The 19,110-nt window shown below is 42.1% G+C and overlaps 1 protein-coding gene across 1 annotated transcript in view; it reads right to left on the minus strand.

Moving 5' to 3' along the window:
* LOC139367905 (beta-1,4-N-acetyl-galactosaminyl transferase 4a) overlaps window positions 1-19,110 on the minus strand; it is a 455,096-nt gene that overhangs the window by 182,467 nt on the left and 253,519 nt on the right. Inside the window, exon 3 of the mRNA XM_071106283.1 lies at window positions 3,322-3,420. Coding sequence (XP_070962384.1) covers window positions 3,322-3,420 — 99 coding nt within the window. The remainder of the gene's footprint in view (window positions 1-3,321; window positions 3,421-19,110) is intronic.

Raw genomic sequence — 19,110 nt, forward strand, 5'->3', positions numbered from 1 at the left:
CTGATTCAAAAGTGATGGGGGGGAAATGCCAGCTCGTCACATGTTTTTTTCTTCTTGGTGGCCCTGACTCATCCTATGTTTACAAATGAGGTGGGACCATACACATAATTCCGAATGTTCAGTAACACTCTTCTAAGTCCATAGCTGTGTCCATATGCCTGTTCTACACCCAATGGTTCTGGGTCCCTGTCCTGTGGACTCACTTCTGCATGCTGAACACTATTTTGGATACCCTGAGGGAACAATAGTGGAATAACTGAAGAATGAATAGCCTAGGAGAACATGGGTGGAATAACTATACAGATTTTACAGTGTCTCCCCGTACTATATAGAACACACTGCATCCTGGCATATTTTAATTGTTGTCTTTTGTGGAGGAAGTAGGGTGTTGATGTGTGTCTTGATCAAAGGGTAGTGAAGGTGGATCACGTGATGAGTAAACTTTCCGAGACCTGGAGACTTGCTTAAGTACATTCCATCACACACCCTTGAATGTCCTTGTCTGACACACACACACACAACAACATGCACAAAACTGACACTAAAGAGCCAGAGAGCCATTGAAATAATAAAGGCTAAATTGGTCGGTTGTCTTCTCGCTTGACCAGTTCACAGATGTGCTTTGCATTACGTCCTCTGAGACACAGGGCCTCCGCGGACAGAGTTCATTACACTGTGCTGAGCAGGTTACACATCGAGCACGGCTCTTCTTATCACACTTTCTCTGCTTAATTGGCCTGCCTTCTGTTCCCTATTGTTATAGCAGTTAGACGTATGTCTGTGTGTGTGTGCGTGCGTGCGCGTATAAGTGCGTATATGCGTGTCCGTGTGTGTCCGTGCGTGTCTGAACTGCTTACAGCTTGGAAATTAGAGTACCTTCTAGTGCTCTGGTCTAAGGTGACATTTTAGAAGGTGAAAAATGGTTTTGGAGAAACATTCTCATCCACAAGCTAATGCAAAATAGATGGAGAGTATGTTTTCACTACTCATGCTCTAATGTGAGGAAATGACAGTTTAAGTCTGCAAACCCTATTTCCTATTTTGACCAGGGCCCACAAAAAAGGACAACATGGAGAGAAAACATCTTCTCTTGAATTACAGTGCAAAAAACACCTATAGTAGCAATTATTTGCTGATCTATAATTACTTGAGATTCATTTTCTTGAATAAAATACTTTTTTCAAAGGGTACAGTGCCTTTGGAAAGTATTCAGACCCATTGACTTTTCCCAAATTATGTTACATTACAGCTTTATTGTACAATGGATTAAAACATTTTTTTTAAATCCTCAGCAATCTACACGTAATACCACATACTGACAAAGCGAACTGGTTTATACAAATGTTTGCCAATGAAAAAAATAAATAATATGTATTTAAATAAGTATTCAGACCCTTTGCTATGAGACTCGAAAATTAACTCAGGTGCATCCTGTTTCCATTGATCATCCTTGAGATGTTTTTACAATTTGATTGGAGTCCACCTGTGGTAATATCCATTGATTTGGCATGATTTGGAAAGGCACACACCTGTCTATATAAGGTCCCACAGTTTACAGTGCATTTCAGAGCAAAAACCAAGACATGATGCCGAAGAAATTGTCCGAAGAGCTCGGAGACAGAATTGTTTCGAGGCACAGCTCTGGGGAAGGATACCATAACATGTCTGCAGGTTTGAAGTTCCCCAAGAACATAGTGCCCTCAATCATTCTTAAATGGAAGAAGTTTGGAACCACCAAGACTCTTCCTAGAGCTGGCCGCCCGGCCAAACTAAGCAAACCGGTGAGAAGGGCCTTGGTCAGGGAGGTGACCAAGAACCCAATGCTCACTCTGATAGAGCTCTAGATTTCCCCTGTGGAGATGGGAGAATCTTCCAGATGGACAACCATCTCTGAACCACTCCACCAATCAGGCCTTCATGGTAGTAACCAGACGGAAGCCACTACCCAGTAAAAGGCACATGACAGCCCGCTTGGAGTTTGCCAAAAGGCACCTAAAGGACTCTCAGTCCATGAGAAGCAAGATTCTCTGGTCTGATGAAACCAATATTCAACTCTTTGGCCTGAATGCTGAGCACCTGGAGGAAACCTGGTACCATCCTGGTACCATTCCTACAGTGAAGCACGGTGGTGGCAGCATCATGCTGTGGCAGCATCATACCTTCCAATAGAACAACGACCCTAGCACACAGCCAAGACAACAAAGGAGTGGCTTCGGGACAAGTCTCTGAATGTCCTTGAGTGGCCCAGCCAGCCTGGACTTGAACCCGATTGAACGTCTCTGGAGAGACCTGAAAATAGCTGTGTAGCAACGCTTCCCATCCAATCTGACAAAGCTTGAGAGGATTTGGTAGAAAACTGACAAGATTATGTTTATGTTTACATACTGTTTATGCATCAAATAAGGTTTGATGAGTACTCTCTCGTCTGTGTCTGTGAGACTGAGTTGGGCCTCTGGGGCTCAGCGCTGGCAATTGATTATTGATGGCTTGGTGATAAAACCTACAGCCTGCATTCCATATAATGAGTTGGTGTTTGTGTACTTTGAGGTACCTTTGAGGTACCAGGGAGGAGATGTCTTAACTATAAAATACTGTGGCTCTGTTCAGCTCTTTGAGCTCTTGGCATCACACTTCAGAGTGTGGGATCGACCAGCTTCGTTATTACAATAATGAATCAATATTAAATAAAGATTCATGTTTGAAGAAATGAAAAAGTCTCTCTCACTGAATTCAAATATTCCACAACAGGATTTGCAGAGAAGAATGGGAAAAACTATGTCATACCCAAGAAGAGTCGAGCATGTATATGTATATATATGTGTATATATATATATATATATATATATATATACAGTATATATATATTTTCAACAATTTCAAAACACCTGTTTTCGCTTCGTCATTATGGGTACACCGATTAGATTTTTTTAGAATAATGCAGTAACATAACTAAATGTGGAAAAAGGGAAGGTGTCTGAAAACTTTCCAAATGCACTGTATATACACTACTGTTCAAAAGTTTGGGGTCACTTCAATCCAGGTGTGTGGCTTTAGCCAAGTCTTTAAGAGGATTCATGCCATGTTTGTTATTCTAGCCAGGGCCTCAGATAAGTTTCTCAGATACTAAGAGAGGGAGACAGATTTTTGATCATTTTTGTTTACATTTAGATCATAAAAATGTATATCACTGGGGTAGGCGGCACCTGATTCTAGATCAGCACTCCTACACTGAGATGTTTTGTTAATAAGGGACCTGGTCTCAAAGCGGATTCAAATATACTTCAGAGAGACCAAACACTAAATCCTATCCTGTGAACTTACCTCAGGTTTCCATGGCAACTTCTTGTGGCGCTGGCTGAGAAACTTCCTGATGTGGCCATGGTCTCTGGGGTCAGCTCCAACAGCATTGGACTCATCCTCCTGGAGAAGGACAGAGAACATGGTCAGTGGGGGACAGTGGGAGACAGGGATGACAGCTATGGAGAAAAGAGAGAGAAAGAAAAAGCATCCAAAGGACCTAGAAATTGAAGCAAGTACAGGTCTAGATGAAAGATGGATTATGGTAAAGAGGAAGAGGGAAAAATATGCACATTACAGGATGAAAAAGCAGATGAGAATATGAGAGAGGGGTAAAGGGAAAGATTGTACCGTTACTCTTTCAGTATATAAATCAAAAAGTGCAACAATAGAAATGTGGTATCACTTGCAGTGCACATAAATAGCTAATTTATCCACTTATCCATCCATCCACAGTTCTAGCCTCCTGTGACCACATCAACAGAAACAACATTTTTATATTTCTTATTTAACCTTTATTTAACCAAATCGGTGTCCCCCCCGCGGGATGGTTGAGCTAACGTAGGCTAATGTGATTAGCATGAGGTTGTAAGTAACAAACAAAAATCCCAGGACATGGACATATCTGACATGGGTAGAAAGCTTACATTCTTGTTAATCTAACTGCACTGTCCAATTTACATGAGCTATTACAGTGAAAGAAAACCATGCTATTGTTTGAGCAGAGTGCACAATTATGAACTTGAAAATGTATTAATAAACCAATTAGGCAAATTTGGCCCTGTATTGATACAAAGTTTTGAACAGATATGCAATGGTTCATTGGATCAGTCTAAACTTTGCACGTACACTGCTGCCATCTAGTGGCCAAAATCTAAATTGTGCCTGGGCTGGAATAATGCATTATGGCCTTTCTCTTGCATCTTTTACCAGATCTAATGTGTTATATTCTCCTACATTAATTTCACATTTCCACAAACTTCAAAGTATTTCCTTTCAAATGGTCTCAAGAATATGCACATCCTTGCTCCAGGTTCTGAGCTACAGGCAGTTAGATTTGGGTATGTCACTTTAGGCAAAACAAATTTTTAAAGGGTCAGATCCTTACGACGTTTAGAACAAATTCTTATTTACAATGATGGCCAACTCCAGCTAAATCCGGATGATGCTTGGCCAATTGTGTGCCACCCTGTGGGACTCCCAATCACAGCCAGATGTGATAGCCTGGATTCAAACCAGGTACTATAGTGACACCTACTGCACGGAGATGCAGTGCCTTAGACTGCTGCGCCAGTCATGGATGTGTCCCAAATGGCACCCTATTCCCTATAGAGTGCATTACTTTTGAACAGAGCCCTATTTCTTTAACCTTTAATTTGACAGGGAGTCATGCTGAGACCAATGTATTTTTTTTTACAGATGATCCGTGTATCAGACATACACATCAATACACACCAATATACACTATTGTTTATTTTATCTTGAAATACACTTATTCATGTTACCTTACAATAACTTATTGATTACTTGACATGCATAATGATTGTATATGTTGGGGTCAATGGAGGGTGGATAAGAACTAGGTGTATGGAAAGTTACTGAGTGAGAAAATGGGGGGGGGGGGAGGCAAAACATTTACATTCTGTCAAACATGTTATTCTTAAATCTCATGGATCCTATGGAGGGAGGCAAAGGGCAACAGTCTGGTTTCAGTCACTGATAAGGTAGGACAGCCGTGGATAAGGGGAATTTGGCCCGATGTCAGGTCAGATGAAGTGACATGGAACACATATATACTTACATGCACACAAATGTTCTAGCAGGAGGCGGGGCCATGACTACACAAGTGAGAGGAACAAATTAAGACCATGACTAGCAACAGAGATGTATTGGCTGTCTACATGTGCAAGGACTTGACTCTACCTAGTATGAGGGTATAAATATACAGCACCAGTCAAAAGTTTGGACACACCTACTCATTCAAGGGTTTTTCTTTATTTTTTACTATTTTCTGCATTGTAAATTAAAGTGAAACTATGAAATAACACATATAGAATCATGTAGTAGCCAAAAAAGTGTTAAGCAAATAAAAATATATTTTAGATATTAGATTCTTAAAAGTTTTCATCCTTTGCCTTGATGACAGCTTTGCACATTCTTGGCATTCTCTCAATCAGCTTCATTAGGTAGTCACCTGGAATTAATTTCAATTAACAGGTGTGCCTTGTTAAAAGTTAATTTTTAATGTGTCTGAGCCAATCAGTTGTGTTGTGACAAGGTTGGGGGGGGGTATACAGAAGATAGCCCTATTTAGTAAAAGACCAAGTCCATATTATGGCAAGAACAGCTCAAATAAGCAAAGAGAAATGACAGAACAGTACATCATTACTTTAAGACGTGAAGGTCAGTCAACACGGACCATTTCAAGAACTTCAAATGCAGTCGCAGAAACCATCAAGAGTTATGATGAAACTGGCTCTCGAGAGGACAGCCAAAGGAAAGGAAGACCCAGGTTACCTCTGCTGCAGAGGATAAGTTCATTAGAGTTAACTGCACCTCAGATTGCAGCCCAAATAACAGACACATCTCAACATCAACTGGTCAGAGGAGACTGCGTGAATCAGGCCTTCATGGTCGAATTGCTGCAAAGAAACCACTACTAAAATACATCAATAATAAGAAGAGACTAGCTTCGGCAAAGAAACACACGCAATGGACATTAGATCAGTGGAAATCTGTCCTTTGGTCTGATGAGTCCAAATTTGAGATTTTTGCTTCCAACCACCAACCACCACGTCTTCAATCATTTTATCTTTATTTAACTAGGCAAGTCAGTAAATAACACATTCTTATTTTCAATGACAGCCTAGGATCAGTGGGTTAAACTGCCTTGTTCAGAGGCAGAACAACAGTTTTTTTTACCTTGTCAGCTCAGGGATTTGATCTAGCAAACTTTCAGTTACTAGTCTAACGCTCTAATCACCAGGCTACCTGCCGCCGTTTGTGAGATGCAGAGTAGGTGAATGGATGATCTCCGCATGTGTGGTTCCCACCGTGAAGCATGTAGGAGGAGGTGTGATGGTGTGGGGGTGCTTTGCTGGTGACACTGTTTGATTTATATAGAATTCAAGGCACACTTTACCAGCATGACTACCACAACATTCTGCAGTGATACACCATCCCATCTGGTTTGCACTTTTTGGGACTATCATTTGTTTTTCAACAGGTCAATGACCCAACACACTTCCAGGCTGTGTAAGGAGAGTGATGGAGTGCTGCATCAGATGACCTGGCCTCCACAGTCACAGCCAATTGAGATGGTTTGGGATGAATTGGACCGCTGAGCGAAGGAAAAGCAGCCAACAAGTGTTAAGCATATGTTGGAACTCCTTCAAGACTGTTGGAACAGCATTCCTCATCTAGCTGGTTGAGAGAATGCCAAGAGTGTGCAAAGCTGTCATCAAGGGAAAGGATGAACACTTTGAAGAATCTAAAATATATTTTGATTTGTTTAACACTTTTTTGGTGACTAGCTGATTCCATATGTGTTATTTCATAGTTTTGATGTCTTCACTATAATTCTATAATGTAGAAAATAGTACAAATAAAGTTAAACCCTTGAATGAGTACGTGTCCACTTTTGACTGGTACCGTATGTGCTTGTGTAAACATGTATTTGTCTTTGCAGCTGTTTGACCCAGTGGGTGAATAAACTTGGTTTGAGCTTTTCCAAGTCATCCATTTGAGTTTTTACACTGTTCGTTTAGAACCTAACACTATACACATCAACTGAGTGAACAAAACATTAGAAACACCATCCTAATATTGAGCTGGAACTTCCCACCCCTTTTGATTTAGTTTAATACAAAATATTGAGGGAAAAGCTTTTTATACCAATTTCTCTGTCCTTCACTTCACGAGTGCTGCGGCAGGCTCTATGTGTTTTGACAAATTATGTTCACTGAGTGTTGAAAACATTAGAACAGCTTCCTAATATTGAGTTTCTTAGAACAGCTTCAATTTGTCGGGGCATGGACTCTACAAGGTGTTGAAACTGATCTACAGGACGCTGATCTACAGGACGTTGACTCCAATTCTTGCCACAGTTTGTCAAGTTGGCTGGCTGTCGTTTGGGTGGTGGACAATTCTTGATACACATGGGAAACTGTTAAGCATGAAAAACCAAGCAGCTTTGCAGTTCTTCATGCACTCAAACCAGTGTGCCTAGCATCTACTGCCATACCCCGTTCAAAGTCACTTAAATCATTTATCTTGCCCATTCACCCTCTGAATGCTATTCAGACCCCTTGACTTTTTCCACATTCTGTATGTTACAGCCTTATACTAAATTGGATTAAATATTTGTTTTCCTCATTAATCTACACACAATACCCCATAATGACAAAGGGAAAATAAAAACTGAAATACGTTATCTACATAAAATATTCAGACTCATTGCTATGAGACTCGAAATTGAGTTCAGGTGCATCCTGTTCCCATTGATCATCCTTTACAACTCGATTGGAGTCCACCAGTGGCAAATTCAATTGATTTTACATGATTTGGAAAGGCACACACCTGTCTATATAAGGTCCCACATTTGACAGTGCATGTCAGCGCAAAAACCAAGCCATGAGGTCGAAGGAATTGTCCGTAGAGCTCCGAGACAGAATTGTGTTGAGGCACAGATCTGGGGAAGGGTACCAAAACATTCTGCAGCATTGAAGGTCGCTAAGAACACAGTGACCTCCATCATTCTTAAATGGACGAAAAGTTTGGATCCACCAAGACACTTCCTAGAACTGGCTGCCCAGCCAAACTGAGAAATCGGGGGAGAAGGGCCTTGGTCAGAGAGGTGAGCAAGAACCCGATCGTTACTCTGACAGAGCTCCATAGTTCCTCTGTGGAGATGGGAGAACCTTCCAGAAGGACAACCATCCATGCAGCACTCCACCAATCAGGCCTTTATGGTAGAGTGGCCAGACGGAAGCCACTCCTCAGTAAAAGGCATGTGACAGCCCGCTTGGAGAGTGCCAAAAAGCACCTAAAGGACTCAGACAATGAGAAAAAAGATTATCTGGTCTGATGAAACCAAGATTGGACTCTTTGGCCTGAATGCCAAGCATCACGTCTGGAGTAAACTTGGCACCATCCCTATGTTAAAGCATGTTGGTGGCAATATCATGCTGTGGGGACGTTTTTCAGGGACTGAGATACTAGTCAGGATCAAGAGAAAGATGAACGGAGCAAAGAACAGAGAGATCCTTGATGATAACCTGCTCCAGAGGCCCTCAGACTGGGGTGAAGGTTCACCTTCCAACAGGACAACGAATCTAAGCACACAGCCAAGACAACACAGTAGTGGCATCGGGACAAGTATCTGAATGTCTGTGAGTGGCCCAGCCAGAGCCCGGACTTGAACCCCATCGAACATCTCTGGAGAGACCTGAAAGCTGTGCAGCTTGAGAGTACTTGAGAGGATCTGCAGAGAAGAATGGGAGAAATTCAACAAATACAGGTGTGCCAAGCATGTAGCTTCATACCCAAGAAGACCAGAGGCTCTAATAGCTGCCAACAGTGCTTCAACAAAGTACTGAGTAAAGGTTCTGAATATTGGAACATGTTCTGCTCATAGCGGTGTGATGTTTCAGTTTATTTTTGTATTTTTTTGTTTGTTGCAAAAATGTCTACAAACCTGTTTTTGCTTTGTCATTATGGGGTATTGTGTGTCGATTGATGAAGGGGAAAAAAACATTTAATCCATTTTAGAATAAGGCTGTAACTTAATAAAATGTGGAAAAGGTCAAGGGGTTTGAATACTTTCCGAATGCCTTGTACATACACAATCCATGTCTCAAGGCTTAAAAATCCTTATTTAAACTGTCTCCTCCCCTTCATCTACACGGATTGAAGTGGGTTTAACAAATTACATAAATAAGGGATCATAGCTTTCACCAGGGTTCCCCTGGTATGTCTAGGTCATGGAAAGAGCAGGTGATACTAATGTTTTGTACACTCACATCAATACACAAGATGCGAAACAAAATCATATAAAACAGACACATTCTTCAGTAAAAAATAATTATATCAGCCATCTGAATTGTTCTACAGGCACCAACTCTTCTAATTTTAGAGAGTTTAGGAAATTATTTCACAAGTGCGGTGCAAAAGAACTAAAAGCAGATTTAAGTAACTCATTGGATATCGAAGGGATCTTCAGAGTTAGCCATCCTTGGTAGTTTGTATGTAACAATGAAGTTAGGCACAGGTTCCCAAACTGTGGGGACGCCAACAAGAGGGGTGTGAACAGTGTGTGTCATGAACAGTGCTTGTGCCCATAGAAATAAATGTGGCATGTGCGCGCATGCACATGGGCGGGGGCAGGGTCGCAGGATGTTCGCCAATGCTGGAAGGGGGGTCTGAGTGGAGAAGTATGGGAACCCCTGATGCAAGGTACAGCAGAAGTTTATTCAAGAGGGTTTCAAAAACAAGTGCAATGCATTGAGTGCAATGCATTGATCTACAAGACTTCAAAGAGGGCCAGACTACTTTCTGAAAACGAAAGCAATGATGTGTACAGAACCTGTCGCCAATAATAAAGTGTAGTTTGTTATGATAAACTGTGTCCAAACACAGTGGAAGCTGCATTCATATAAACAATATCACCATAATCTATAACCGGTATGAATGTCAACTGAATTATTTGTTTTCTGCTATTTAACGAAAGGCATGCCCTATTCCGCAAAAAGGTACAGGGATTGGACTGCTGAGAACTGGGGTAAAGTCATTTTCTCTGATGAATCCTCTTTCCGATTGTTTGGGGCATCCGGAAAAAAGCTTGTCCGGAGAAGACAAGGTGAGCGCTACCATCAATCCTGTGTCATGCCAACAGTAAAGCATCCTGAGACCATTCATGTGTGGGGTTGCTTCTCAGCCAAGGGAGTGGGCTCACTCACAATTTTGCCGAAGAACACAGCCATGAATAAAGAATGGTACCAACACATCCTCCAAGAGCAACTTCTCCCAACCATCCAAGAACAGTTTGGTGACGAACAATGCCTTTTCCAGCATGATGGAGCACCTTGCCATAAGGCAAAAGTGATTACTAAGTGGCTCGGGGAACAAAACATTGATATTTTGGGTCTATGGCCATGAAACTCCCCAGACCTTAATCCCATTGAGAACTTGTGGTCAATCGTCAAGAAGCGGGTGGACAAACAACAACCCACAAATTCTGACAAACTCCAAACATTGATTATGCAAGAAAGGGCTGCCATCAGTCAGGATGTGTGGCCCAGACGTTAATTGACAGCATGCCAGGGCGGATTGCAGAGGTCTTGAAAAAGAAGGGTCAACACTGCAAATGTTGACTCTTTTCATCAACTTCATGTAATTGTCAATAAAAGTCTTTGACACTTATAAAATGCTTTTAATTATACTTCAGTATTCCATAGTAACATCTGACAAAGTATCTAAAGACACTGAAGCAGCAAACTTTGTTGAAATTAATATTTGTCATTCTCAAAACTTTTAGCCTGTATAACTTTTAACTGTATTACAGTCGGTATGTTAAGAAAATACCTCATTTGTTTCCAGATCCTAAGAGTATGACGAATGACTGATTTAGAGTCATAAGTGGCTTTCTTCACATATGCAGGACTATTAACAAGTGCAGGGAGTGAGGAACGTTGGCAGGAAGCCTGCTCAATCAAAAGCCATGAAGGCATATCATTCAGTCGCATCCCAGGTAAACATTCCTTCCAGAAAGACAATGTTCAGATTAGCAGCCCAATAATACAGTTTAAAGTGAGGAAGGCCAAAGCCCCCCTCTATCTTGTACTTGCATAGAGGCTTCTTTGAAATTCTGGCTTCCTTGTTATCCCATAAAAATGGAATTACTATTGAATCCAGTATCTTAAAATAGCTTTGCGGTATGAAATTCGGGAGACATTGGAAGAGGTAAAGAAACCTGGGTAGGAAAACCATTTTAATAGTTTTTATACGACCAACCAAGGAGATAGGCAGCGTTTTCCAAAAATCTATATTTTCTTTAAGCTGATACATTTTCATTCCCCATTCGCTTTCAATAGCTGATCACGTTCTCTTGTCACTACAATGCCAAGGCTTGTGAACCTGTCCACCACTGTCGTAACTGGGGTAGATTGCCGAAATTGCAAATCACAGACCATATCACAGACCGTGATATTCGGCATCAATTAGCTTTTTACCAGTTTATCTTGTAGCCAGAGAATGAGCCGAATGTATTTATCAGGTTAAGGGGGGAATAGAAGTTTTAGGCTTGGATAAAAACAAAATAACATTGTCTGCCTATCGGGAAATTCTGTGCTGCGTGTCTTTTATTTTAAACGGAGCTATATCGGCACATGCACGAATGAGAGTAGCAAGGGGTTCCATGGCTATAGCGAAGAGAGCAGGGAGCCCTTGAACAGGCATAACTGCGACATTTCCTGATAGGTTACCACGGACAGCATTGGGTGTGCATAAATAATTCTTATCCAATTAATAAATTCCTTTCCAAACCTGGAATGCTCCAGAACCGACATCAAATACTTCCACTCAATCTGATCAAATGCCTTCTCTGTGTCAAGAGCAATTACCACTGCCTCAACGTTATGATCATGATACATTACGTTGAAAAGGCGTCTCAAATTGTAGTATACAGTATATGTTGGCCCAGGATAAAACCTGTCCGGTCAGGAATATATGTTTTCAATCGGTTTGCCAATATTTTTGTCAACACCTACGTGGAGTAACGACATGGGGCGATAAGACGGCATCTCAATGGAATCTATATATTTTACAAGATCAGCACTATTGTACCCTCATACAGTGTTTGCGGGAGTTTGGCATTGTCTTTGGAATGTTTAAACATTCGCAACATAAGTGGAGCTAGACTGGCGCATTGCTTCTTATACAATTCTACTACATATCCATCGGGCCCAGGGGCCTTGCTGTTTGGAAATTGTGCTATCGCCGTGTGAATTTCCTCTAAAGTTATCCCAGCATCGAGAGCAGCAGCTGCCCCTCTGTCTAGTTTAGAAAGTTCACATTCAGCGAGAAAGCGTGCCCTAGTTTGTGGATCAGTAGCATCGCATTTTGATTGATATAACTCTGAGTAAAACTGCACAATGCATTTATTAATATCCTGTGGATCTGTTACTACTTGACCCTTCTCGTCTTTTATTTTGTGAATAGCTCTAGATGCCTGTACATGCCTTAGCTGTCTTGCTAATAATTTATGTGGTTTGTCACCCAGTTCAAAATAACTTTGTAATGACTAGCAAGTAAAGAGCCCCCTCGTTTCGAAAGGATGGTATTGTATTCATATTTCAACTTTGTGATCTTCTCAAGGACTGCATTCGAGGAATTCGTCCTAAAAACATTCTCCTGTTCCCCTAACTCTCATTCAGTTTCTCTCAGCCTAGTATTGGCGCGTTTCTTCCTCTCAGATGTATAAGAAATGTAACCTCTAATCACAGCCTTTAGAGATTCCCAAAGGGTGGAGTCGTCAACATCCAACATCCAGCTCTGAGGAAAAAGGCAATCTGCTCCTTCAAATACTGACAAAAAGTCTCATCTTTCAACGAGTATGCGTCTAAGCGCCACGGTCGCCAACCAGTAGACATATAACTCTCACGTTAGGGGGTGAGTGGTGCTAAAACATGATAGGCTAAACAATGCTATATAAGCCATAACATCTCACCCATCATATAAGTCCCAATTTCTGATCTTCTGATCAAAAAGACACATTCAAACACAGTCCTGGCCTGTATTTGGCCATTTTGCCAGTTGACACCTCAGCCAGGGAGTTTGCTTGACAAGAACAGATCGGCCTCTTTTGGGTTGTCAAACGTATGTGTTGATCCCTCGACTGTCACCTTAAACCGGGCTGGGAAGAGGAATTTCTTGCGTAACTCATCATACTCTTTGCGTTGGTTCCTCACCTCCTAAGTAAGATCTGGGTAGAAAGACACCCTGGCTCCGTTGAAGTTAAGGGGGAACTTTTGACTAGCCAGCTTGAGGATAAGATCCCTGGTCTGGGTTTAGTGCAGCCTTGCGATAAATGGCCTTGGTGGCGCGCCCTTGGCCGGCTTCGTTGCCTGTGATCTGTGTGCGTGGTCGATCAGGATGGCCATTTTGAAGTGTTCACTCCCCAGCAATACAGTTATCAGCTCCTAGACAAATTCAGTGGTTTTCCCTTTCTCAGTGTCCTCCTGGATCCCAAATATCTTTTTTTGCTGTGGTATCGTTTTGGTATCGAGTATCGTGATGGTATCGCGTATCGCAATACTTAACCTTGTATTGGTATTGAAGTCAAAATTTGGGTATCGTGACAACACTATTCCTTACTATACAGTATGCAGCGCACTACTTTTGATCAGGGCACATGAGCCTGTCTTGCTGCAGCTTTCTAGTCCCCTAATTGTGGTATCAGTTTCCATTCAATTGGCGACAGATTATCATGGGAATGTTTTCAAAACTGTCCTTCCAGAGATGTGTTTCCATCAAATTGAATTGTTGCAGCTAAATGGCTGTGCGTGATGATGATAAAAATACTATTTTGTTAAATTCCCATGTACCTCAAAATTCAAAAGCCACATCCGAGCAATCTTTTTTGCAGGTGCATGGTAACAGTTGAACAAGACGGAGGAAAAAGGAAACCGCACACTGCTCTTGATAGTATCACTGATCTTTAATAAGCTTAGGTATCGGCCTCAAGGACTCCGTCAGAGCTTTTGTACCGAAAAAAAAATGTTAAAATGGGTGTCCATCGCATTTTCAACTCTACTGATGGTTTTCTCACAAAAATGTTACGTTATTTAGCGAGTGGGCACACTCTGGTATTTGCACGTGTGCTCTAGCCAACAGCGCGCATCAGATTATTTTTATTTGTCAAATGATAGCCGAGCATCGATGATTCAGTCACCAGAATAAGACCCTCAAGGAGCATCAAGTTCATCACCTTGCAATGATCCCAGCGTATTTCCTAGTGTATTTGGTTATATCGACATTTGGAAAGTTTATTGAAAAATGTTCTGTTTCCATCAGGCCTGTCCTGAAATGTTTATGGACTTTACTCGCATAAAAAGATTGGATGGAAACCTGGTTAGTGACAAATTTTTTACCTGACAATTATCTTGGGTGCTAGGGTCTTGAAGTCTGCTCATGTGCTGCTAGGGTCTGGAAGTCTGCTCATGTGCTGCTAGGGTCTGGAAGTCTGCTCATGTGCTGCTAGAGTCTGGAAGTCTGCTCATGTGCTGCTAGAGTCTGGAAGTCTGCTCATGTTCTGCTAGGGTCTGGAAGTCTGCTCATGTGCTCCCTCTCCACAAAGATGGTGACCCCTTTGACTTGATTAATATTCACTTGATCTCAGTCTGGTTTCATATCTGCTGCTTCTTTGGGGATACATTACATTGTAAATTGCATGGACAAAAAGCTATCTTTCAGAAAGCATATTGATGAGTAAGTTAAGAAGTTAGGAATTAAAATGGACTTCCTTTATCGGAATATCAGTCTGTCCCTGATGTTTTTCCTGGAGAGAAGTGGCTTCTTTGCTGCCCTTCTTGACACCTGGCCATCCCCCAAAAGTCTTCGCCTCACTGTGCGTGTAGATGCACTCATACCTGCCTGCTGCCATTCCTCAGCAAGCTCTGTACTGGTGGTGCCCCGAATGTTAGGGTTTTCTTTCTCCTCTTCCTCTGACGAGGAGGTGTAGCAAGGATCGGACCAAAATGCAGCGTGGTAATTTTCATACATCTTTAATACAGATGAAAAATGAACAACACAAAACCAAGAACCGTAACACAAAAACCTAACAGCCTATACTGGTGCAAAACAAACACAGAGACAGGAAAAATCACCCACAAAACACTCAAAGAATATGGCTGCCTAAATATGGTTCCCAATCAGAGACAACGATAAACACCTGCCTTCTGATTGAGAACCACTTCAGGCAACCATAGACTTTCCTAGAGAACCCCACTATACCACAATCCCAATACCTACAAAACCCCAAGACAAAACACACCACAAAATAAACCCATGTCACACCCTGGCCTGACCAAAATAATAAAGAAAACACAAAATACTAAGACCAAGGCGTGACACTGAATCAACTTTAGGAGACGGTCCTGGCGCTTGCTGGACTTTCTTGGGTGCCCTGAAGCCTTCTTCACAACAATTGAACCACTCTCCTTGAAGTTCTTGATAATCCGATAAATGGTTGATTTAGGTGCTATCTTACTGGCAGCAATATCCTTGCCTGTGAAGCCCTTTTTGTGCAAAGCAATGACGACGGCACGTGTTTCCTTGCAGGTAACCATGATTGACAGAGGAAGAACAATGATTTCAAGCACCACCCTCCTTTTGAAGCTTCCAGTCTGTTATTTGAACTCAATCAGCATGACAGAGTGATCTCCAGCCTTGTCCTTGTTAACATTCACACCTGTGTTAACGAGAGAATCACTGACATGATGTCAGCTGGTCCTTTTGTGGCAGGGCTGAAATGCAGTGAAAATGTGTTTTGGGGGTTCAGTTAATTTGCATGGCAAAGAGGGACTTTGCAATGAATTGCAATTCTTCTGATCACTCTTAATAACATTCTGGAGTATATGCAAATTACCATCATACAAACTGAGGCAGCAGACTTTGTGAAAATTAATATTAGTGTCATTCTCAAAACTTTTGGGCACGACTGTTCAATGACAGACCGATTTTCCTGAATCATGCTTCCACCCTGCATTGGATGATATGTTTTCTTTCACAGTGGAGCGAGAAGGGGCTCACAACAATTGGGAACTTATACATTGATGGTCAGTTAGCTGAGTTTAACATGCCAACAACATATTTTTCCAGATACCTCCAAATCAGGAATTTCTTAAGGACACATATCCCACAGTATGGCATTAAGCTAAATAATCCTACATTAGATAGCCTGATCCTTGTCAAACCCCATCCAAAGGGGTCGGTCTCTAGACTGTATGATGTGCTACAGGCCCACGTAGAGGTATACACAGACACTATTAAAAGGGCTTAGGAACAAGAACTTGGTTCAGAAATCTCAGATGAGGACTGGGTAGAAACTCTCAGGAATATAAACCACAGTTCAGTGAATGCCAGACACAACCTTGTACAGTTTAAGGTGACACACAGGTTACATTACTCAAAAGTGAAACTGCATAAAATATTCCCGGACACCTCACCACTGTGTGAGAGGTGCAATCAGGATGAGGGGACGTTGACCCACTTATTTTGGACATGTCCTAAGTTACATGCTTACTGGGCTCTCATTTTTCATGACTTATCTAAAGCCTTCGATAGAGTTATTGCCCCAGAACCATTGATCGCTCTGTTTGGTACAGTTGTTTGGAATAACCAGGAAGGGAAGGCTGTCTCTCTTTGTACTCTATTAGCCAAAAGGCTCATATCGCAATTTTGGAAATTGGAGACTGTACCTACCTTTGAAATGTGGTTACGGGATTTAGGGAATGTAATACATATGCAGAAGATTCAATACAATACCTCCAATAGAAGTCCAATGTTTTACAAAATATGGCAGCCGATACTGGATAAATGGTCTAGTCCCGCTTCATAACTGGGTTGCTACTCTGTGCTCTACTCCACTCAATATTTATTTTTTGCTTAATTAACTACACTGCTTGTCATGACTATATGCTGTCTTCTTATACACGTGCGACCAAATAGGATTTAGTTTTATTTTGTGTGTGTGAGTTAAGTTTTGTTTTGTCCTCTAAATTGGCCATCCCATTCAACAGTACAATGAATGTCAACGTTTGTATCGCTGTCTTTTTTTATTTCTTTTTTTTTATTGGAAAATAATAAACATATTATAAAAATGTAAAAAAGACCCATGACTTCATTCACACACACATTGAGTTTGAGGTTTAAGAAAATACTGTATGATCTTGACTGGGAGAGACATGAGGCGGGGGAGATGACGGAAAGTAGAGACAATGGGAATTAATAACGTTTTTTGGTGACAATCAGCGTTAAAATCAGCAGTCTTTTGGTTTATGGTTATGGTTCATAAACAAGGTACTGGGGCAGGCCTGGGTAAAGGCCGGCCCAGGGGGCATATATGGCCCGCGACCTGACTCAATACGGCCTGCGGAATCCTGCTCAGATCACATAAAGAATTTGCGATGGTAAAGTTTTGAAAAACGTATTTGTTATTCAAATTAAAAGCCCAATGAATAATCGCCTTTGTGTAATGATTTAACTCCCACCGCTTGTGGGACATTTAATTTGAAGGCACGTATAAATAACAACTGCACAGGACAGACAGTGACTGACAAGCTGACACACACATCACAGTTAGAAATAGTCGCTAGCTAGAAATTGCGCAAAAAATGAGTTTTCCAATGATTTCAAAGAAAAGGAAAGTAGACAATGAATGTAGGGTGTTCCAGTAAGAGTGGAAATCTAAATATGTATTTACTGAGGTATCAGGGAAAGCTGTGTGCTTATTGTGAAAAGAGAGCATCGCTAACTTGAAAGACAACAACTTGTCCCGACATTTCCAGGCGAAGCATGCAGAGAAATATAGGAATATGTCTTCTGAGGAAAGGGAAAGTGCATTGAAAGAGTTGCTATCTCATTTGCTAAAGCAGCAAGGACTTTTCACAAAACTGTCATGCCCTGGCCTTAGTATTCTGTGTTTTCTTTATTATGTTGATTAGGCCAGGGTGTGACATGGGTGATTTATGTGTCTTGTTTTGTCTAGGGGTTTTTGTAGTCTATGGGGTTGTGTTCAGTTGAGTGTTCTAGGTAAGTCTATGGTTGCCTGGAGTGGTTCTCAATCAGAGGCAGGTGTTTATCGTTGTCTCTGATTGGGAACCATATTTAGGCAGCCATATTCTTTAGGTATCTTGTGGGTGATAGTTCCTGTCTCTGTGTTTTGCACTAGTTAGGACTGTTTTGGTTTTTCCACGGTCTCTTATTTTGCATAGTGTTCACGTTTTTCATCTTTCATTAAAGATGTTTATAAATAACGACACTGCATTTTGGTCCTCCGATCCTTCTCGCCTCTCCTCTTCGGAAGAAGAGGAGGAAATCCGTTACAGAATCACCCACCAACCAAGGAGCGTGGTAACGGGCAGCAGCAACAACGGCCGAAGAATCAAGACTCCTGGACGTGGGAGGAGATCCTAGACGGGAAAGGACCCTGGGCACAGCCAGGAATATCGCCGCCCAAAGGCAGAGCTGGAGGCAGCCAAAGCGGAGAGGCGGCGGTTTGAGGAGGCAGCACGGCGGCGCGGATGGAAGCCCGAGAGTCAGCCCCAAAAATGTATTGGGGGGATGCACAGGGAGAGTGTGGCAGAGTCAGGAGTCAGACCTGAGCCAACTCCCCCTGTTTATCGTAAGGAGCCAAGGAGGAAACCAGAACCAGAGCCGGTGTTGGAGGTGAGCGAAGCAGAGACTGTGAAGGAGTTAATGGGGAAATTGGAGGAGAGAGTTATGAGGGAGTTTCTGTGTTGGTGCATGAGGTACGGCATTCGCTCGAAGGAGCGTGTCCGGGATTTGATGGCACCTGGGTCAGCTCTCCATACTCGTCCTGAGGTGCGTGCTAGTCGTCTGGTGAAGATTGTGCCAGCCCCACGCACCAGGCCTCATGTGCACCTCCCTAGCCTTGCACGTCCTGTGCCAGCTCAGCGCTACAGTGCTCCTAGCAGTGCTAACCGTGGCGGGCGTGGTACTGGTCAGGCACCGTGTTATGCGGTGGAATGCACGGTGTCCCCAGTACGCGTGCCTAGCCCGGTACGCTACATCCCA

This window comes from Oncorhynchus clarkii, chromosome 2 (genome assembly GCF_045791955.1).
Source record: "Oncorhynchus clarkii lewisi isolate Uvic-CL-2024 chromosome 2, UVic_Ocla_1.0, whole genome shotgun sequence".
NCBI lineage: Eukaryota > Metazoa > Chordata > Actinopteri > Salmoniformes > Salmonidae > Oncorhynchus > Oncorhynchus clarkii.